Source organism: Panicum virgatum, chromosome 6K (assembly GCF_016808335.1).
Source record: "Panicum virgatum strain AP13 chromosome 6K, P.virgatum_v5, whole genome shotgun sequence".
In the NCBI taxonomy this organism is placed as follows: Eukaryota; Viridiplantae; Streptophyta; class Magnoliopsida; order Poales; family Poaceae; genus Panicum; species Panicum virgatum.
Window position 1 is genome coordinate 43,926,192 of NC_053141.1, and position 6,378 is coordinate 43,932,569.

Genomic DNA, 6,378 nt, shown 5'->3' on the forward strand with positions numbered 1-6,378 from the left:
CTCGCCACCACCCCCGCCGTACGGCCCGGCCGGCGGGGCAGCGCCGTGGGGCGGCGGCACCACCACCCAGCACCGCGGCTCCCGCCGCGCTCCCCGTCCCGCCCCCGCGCTAATTACGCGCGCCTGCCATCGGTGGGTCGATCGACATCCACGCGCACCGCGCACGCCACCACCCCCACCCCCACCCCGGCCCTGTTGCCGCGCCAGGACGCCACCGCGCGCCAGCCGCCAGGCAAAGCCCGAGCCGTCTCCTCCCCACCTCGCCTGCCCGCCCGCCCGCCCGGCGCCGCTCGATTCCCCGCGGTCTCTCCCCCTCTCCCCCTCTCTCTCTCTCCCCTTCCCTTTGACGCCTCCTCCCTGCCAGCGCCGCATCACGGCACCAGCCCATTCCTCCCACCTCCCTCCCCCCATCCCCAACCTCCCCGCCCGCGCGCCGCGCTCTTTCCACCGCCGATTCCACCACCTCTGCTCGCTCGCGCTCTCGCGCTCTCTCGCTCGCATCGCAGCGTCGCTTCCTTCCCGGGCGGGATATTTCTGGTGCTATTTCTGGGGGGCGGGTGACGTGACGCGGGCGACTTGCCCCCTCCGCGAAGACTTGCCGAGAGCAGGTAGCTGGAATCTTCCTGGCTTCCTCCGGCGCCGCCGCTGGCGTCTCCTGCTGCTGCTGCTGCTGCCTCCGCGTCGCTGATCGGTTGACCGGCCTCGTGGTGCAGATCCGTCGGGGGTGGACCAGCGGCGGCGGCGGCGGAGGAGGCGGCCTTGAGGAGCGATGCAGCGGGAGGTGGGGCCCCAGGTGGCCCCCCCGCTGTTCATGCACCAGATCCAGCCGCTGCCGCCCCATGCCGCCGCGGCGAAGAAGCGCGCCCACCCGTGGCCCGCCGCCGTGGCGCCGGCCAGGGCGGCGGCGGCGGCGGGGGACGGGAACTGGAACCCCAAGATGTGGGACTGGGATAGCCGCGCGCTCACCGCGAGGCCGTCCTCCGACGCGCTCCGCCTCGGCGGCGGCGGAGCGCAGGGCCAGCAGCAGCAGCAACAGCCGCAGCCGGCCTCCGCGGCCGCGAAGGCGGCTGAGGCGCACCGGCAGGGGAACGGCGCGCTGAACCTTCAGCTCGGGTTGCGGAAGGACGCCGCGACACCGATGGACGCCAGCCCGCCGGCTCCTATGGCGTCCTCACCATCCCCGCCCGCTTCGGCTGCGGCGGGGCAGGAGCCGGTTGTTAGGCCGAGCAAGCGGGTCCGGTCCGGATCGCCGGGGAGCGCTGGGGGATCGGGAGGCGGTGGGGGCGCGAACGGAGCCGCGAGCTACCCGATGTGCCAGGTGGACGACTGCCGAGCGGATCTGAGCAGCGCCAAGGATTACCACCGGAGGCACAAGGTCTGCGAGGCCCACAGCAAGACCACCAAGGCGCTCGTCGCCAGCCAGATGCAGCGCTTCTGCCAGCAGTGCAGTAGGTAATGATAGTAACCCGCATCCTTCTCCAGAACCTTCATGACAACTTTTGTTGTTATGATGGGCTACTCGTAGGAATCTGTTTTTATGATTTGATCGCTTCTTCACACGCCGTGCGTATTGGGCCGGAGAGATGGTTGCGGTTCTCTGTCATGGTGCTGCCGGTGTTGGGGGTAGGCTATGGGTGAGAGAGTTTAGTTACTAATAAGTTGGTTCTTCTCGTCAATCGTTTAGATTTCACCCACTCGCGGAGTTTGATGAGGGTAAGAGGAGCTGCAGACGTAGGCTTGCCGGACACAACCGGCGAAGAAGAAAAACTCAGCCAACAGATGTTGCTTCACAGTTGCTGCTACCTGGAAACCAAGAAAATGCAGCAAATAGGACACAAGATATTGTCAATCTGATTACGGTTATTGCACGCTTGCAAGGTACCAGCACTCACTGTGCTCTCAGTATACTCTCTCACAACTTTGTGATTTTTAACAAGTACTGAATTTCATTGTTGCAATGATAGGTTCCAACGCTGGTAAAGCGCCAAGCATCGCTCCAATACCAGATAAACAGAATCTGGTCGAAATTATCAGCAAAATAAATTCATTGAACAACACAACCTCTGTTGCAAAGTCTCCTCCTTTAGAAACTGTTGATTTGAATGCTTCACAAGAGCAACAAGAGGATTCTGTGCAAAAGACGGCTAATGGAATTGACAAGCAAACTGTGCCGTCAACCATGGACTTGCTAGCAGTTTTATCAACTGGCCTTGCGACTTCAACTCCTGAGACAAATACTTCTCAGTCCCAAGGTAGCAGTGACAGTAGTGGTAACAACAAGAGCAAGAGTCACTCAACGGAGCCTGCAACTGTTGTAAATTCACACGATAAATCAATCCGAGCTTTTCCTGCTGCTGGTTTCACGAGAAGCAACAGCACTCACGAGAGTCAACCTCATACATATATGCAGACAGATCAAGAACCTCGGCCATACTTGTCACTGCAGCTCTTTGGTGGTACTGAGGAGGACATTCCTCCTAAGATGGACTGTGCAAACAAGTACTTATCATCAGAGAGTAGTAATCCTCTGGATGAGAGATCTCCGTCGTCCTCTCCACCTATAACTCACAAATTCTTCCCCATACATTCAGTGGATGAGGAGGATAGGCACCCTCATGATTATGGGGAAGATGTTGCAATGGTTGAGGTTAGCACAAGTCGGGCATGGTGTGCACCACCACTTGAACTATTCAAGGATCCAGATCGGCCAATTGAGAATGGATCACCACCAAATCCTGGGTATCAGTCATGTTATGCCTCAACATCTTGTTCAGATCATTCACCTTCTACCTCAAACTCAGATGGACAGGTAGGTCATATTAGAAGCTTGCAGTTCCAGTTGTCTGCGCACTTTTCCAAGATGTCACATATTACCATATACTAAGTTGTCTTATTCTCTTGATTTACCATTTTATAGGATCGGACTGGTAGGATTATATTCAAGCTGTTTGGCAAGGAGCCAAGCACAATACCTGGGAACCTTCGTGACGAGGTATGGTTTAACTAGTTAGATTATTTCAACAATATCACTTGAAGTCCTGCTTTAGCCTGTTTACTACATGACTTTGTCATTGTAATATTTCTCTTTTCTTTTGTGTTCAGATTGTAAATTGGCTCAAACACAGCCCTACTGAGATGGAAGGATACATTCGCCCTGGTTGCCTTGTACTATCCATGTACCTATCAATGCCAGCTATTGCATGGGAGGAAGTAAGTTTGCCTTTCAATTAGTCAACAAAATTAGACACCTATTTAATATATCTAATGCGGAACCTCTGTGATGTGAACACAGCTTGAAGAAAATCTTCTCCAGAGAGTAAACGCGCTAGTCCAAAATCCTCATTTGGATTTCTGGAGGGAAGGAAGGTTTTTGGTTCGAACCGATTCCAAGTTGGTATCATATAATGAGGGTATGCACACGACTAGTCAATAGTGCCATTTTTTTTTGTCTTACCCGGTTCATCTGAGAGCTTACTTTGATTTTTGCTTATGAGTTTATTTGTCACTTCGTTTTTATTGATGCCAAGTTTCCTAATTCATTTCAGGAACGACCCGTTTATCGAAATCGTGGAGAACATGGAATACCCCTGAGTTGACCTTTGTGTCACCAATTGCTGTCGTTGGTGGGCAAAAGACCTCTCTTATTCTGAAGGGCCGTAATTTAACTATTCCTGGCACCCAGTAAGTTTCCAGTCGTAAAATTGTTGTATTAACAATAATATCGGCAATTTTATTGACTTTCTGAACTTTGCTTCAATGCAGGATCCACTGTACCAGCACAGGGAAGTACATATCCAAAGAAGTGCTGTGCTCAGCATATCCAGGTACCATATATGATGATTCAGGTGTTGAGACCTTTGACTTGCCAGGAGAACCAGATCTTATTCTTGGGCGCTGCTTTATTGAGGTTTGTAATTCAATGTCGTTATTGTTTTCGTATATGGAAATTAGTTGTTCACATTGGTAAAGATGATTGCAACTGCCATGCTTGATATTTGCATGTGGAGAACAGGTTCAGGGGTAACAGCTTCCCTGTTATTGTTGCAAGTTCAAATGTTTGTCAGGAATTGAGAAACCTTGAAGTTGAGCTTGAGGATTCACAGTTTCCTGATATCTCTTCAGATGATCAGGTTCACAACCCTAGGCAATCAAAGCCAAGGGATCAAGTTCTGCACTTTCTTAACGAACTTGGCTGGCTCTTTCAAAGGGCCGCTGCCTGTACATCTTCCTCCAGATCCGATGTTTCTGATTTGGATTTGATTCAGTTCTCAACTCCTCGGTTCAAGTATCTTTTGCTGTTCTCTAGTGAGCGTGACTGGTGTTCTCTTACTAAAACACTTCTGGATATCCTTGCCAAGAGGAGCTTGGTTAGCGATGAACTATCACAGGAGACTATGGAGATGCTAGCAGAGGTTCATCTTCTGAACAGAGCAGTGAAAAGAAAGAGTAGCCGCATGGTACATTTGCTCGTGAAGTTTGTTGTAATTTGCCCAGATAATTCCAAAGTTTACCCCTTCCTACCAAACTTTCCTGGCCCTGGTGGTTTAACTCCGTTACATCTTGCTGCATCAATCGAGAATGCAGAGGACATAGTTGATGCCTTGACAGATGATCCTCAACAGGTATGTTCAGTGAAGTTTAGTTTGTGTTTCACACTTCCGCTTAAGTTATTCACATCAATATTTCTTCTGATAATGCATACATCACTGCAGATCGGTTTAAACTGCTGGCAGTCGGTTCTAGATGATGATGGTCAATCTCCTGAAACATATGCCAAGTTGAGGAACCATAACTCTTATAATGAGCTTGTAGCGCAAAAGCTGGTGGACAGGAAGAACAGCCAGGTTACCATAATGGTCGATAAGGATGAAATTGGTATGGATCAGTCAGGAAATGTTGGTGGGGTTCGAGCATTGCAAATACAATCTTGCTCCCAATGCGCCATTTTGGAGTCTGGTGTGCTAAGGAAGCCTTTGCGGTCACGAGGGTTGCTTGCTCGGCCATATATCCATTCAATGCTTGCCATAGCAGCAGTCTGCGTTTGTGTATGTGTATTTATGCGAGCTTTGCTGCGGATTAATTCTGGTAGGTCCTTCAAGTGGGAGCGGCTGGATTACGGTACAATGTAAACATTGAGGATGCCTGAGCCATGTGGTATTGTTAAGTTAACAAGCAGTGGGAATGGAACCACATACTTTTTTTTTAACTGTTGAAGTGTCCTTGGAACTCTATCCATGGATGAGTGGCAGAAAGTACTGCTGATGAAGGACAACTCCTTCCCGGGGCAAAAGAAGTGTCAATAGGTGAGGATCTGGAGATGTTAGATGTGCTATAAGGAAAAGTGGCAAAACCTGAAACTGGATTGAGCAGAGTTATTGGCACATGCTCTTTGTGGGGGAGGGACATAGCAACTGTGCCCCCTTGCAAATCCACCAGATAGATGGATGCAATCACAGTTCCTGGACGATGAGTAAGTAACCTTGATTTTGTCTTTTTGCTGTTGTAAGCGTGCGAATCGCTTGGTTCATGTATCAAAAGATGGTGTTTAATTATCTTGCTCACCTTTTCCACATTTTTTATTTTTTGTGTATTAAATACTGTACTCTAGCATGGACGCGTCCCATCTTGTCTTCAGATAGTAGCAGCGGTAAATGAGAAAGAAAGCTTGCACATCTGTATCCTTCATAGTGCCTTTGTAGCTAAATAGAAAAATAGGCAGATTTGAAGTGTACTTGAATTTCTACTGTTTTATTTGACACCCACCATAACCCCATAAGATTCCGTCTTGAATAAGCTCTCTTGCATCTTCCTATGGTGGTTTTTCGCCGGTTTTATCGTGCCTGCTCAAGTGCCGATTGCTATCGTTTCCAACTTTGTCAGCACTATATTCTCTGGCTCATGTGGCTCATCATGTGTGTGCTAGTACGATTGCAGCACTAGGAAAACAGTGTCGCAACTAACTTTCTGGTGGCTCGTCACGTAAAAAGGAAAAAAGATGGTACTGATCCAGCTGCAGCGTTGCGGCATCGTGCGTTGCTGTCGTCCCGGTGGACGCCGGGGGCCGCGTGACCAGAATGCGATGCCTTGCTTGGCCCTTCCTGGATGTCGCCGTGTGCGGATCGCCCTGGGGACACGGCGCTGGAGATTCCGGCGAGTGGCAGCCAGCCGGGGCCGTGGCGTGACATGCCCCGCCCGCACCCGGCCGCAGCCGCGGCAAGGCGGGCACCATGCGTCGTGAAGCGCGCAGCTCGGAGCCACGCCTTTCCCCGGCCCCGGCCCCGCCGGGCACCGGCCGGCCGGCAGGCCGCACTCGCGAGGTGCATGCACGCGCGGCCCGGGTCGCGCGGCCGGTAGCTTTCCCTTGCCACATGGCTGTCG

The 6,378-nt window shown here is 51.6% G+C and overlaps 1 protein-coding gene across 1 annotated transcript; it reads left to right on the forward strand.

Moving 5' to 3' along the window:
* The first annotated feature begins 371 nt into the window (after nt 1-371).
* Nucleotides 372-5,790, forward strand: LOC120712842 (squamosa promoter-binding-like protein 15). Its single transcript, XM_039998739.1, has 11 exons — nt 372-608; nt 714-1,452; nt 1,685-1,878; nt 1,965-2,809; nt 2,918-2,992; nt 3,103-3,210; nt 3,293-3,410; nt 3,546-3,681; nt 3,763-3,907; nt 4,002-4,622; nt 4,713-5,790. Exons 2-11 carry the CDS (start codon nt 770-772, stop codon nt 5,127-5,129), a joined length of 3,342 nt encoding a protein of 1,113 aa, XP_039854673.1. The 5' UTR covers nt 372-608; nt 714-769; the 3' UTR covers nt 5,130-5,790.
* The last annotated feature ends 588 nt before the right edge of the window (nt 5,791-6,378 follow it).

Excerpts from the sequence above, each read along its gene's own strand:
- LOC120712842 (XM_039998739.1), top strand. The coding sequence starts at position 770 with ATGCAGCGGGAGGTGGGGCCCCAGGTGGCCCCCCCGCTGTTCATGCAC. Across the intron at positions 1,879-1,964 it reads GGTTATTGCACGCTTGCAAG|GTTCCAACGCTGGTAAAGCG; the intron begins GTACCAGCACTC and ends TTGCAATGATAG. Across the intron at positions 3,211-3,292 it reads CAGCTATTGCATGGGAGGAA|CTTGAAGAAAATCTTCTCCA; the intron begins GTAAGTTTGCCT and ends ATGTGAACACAG.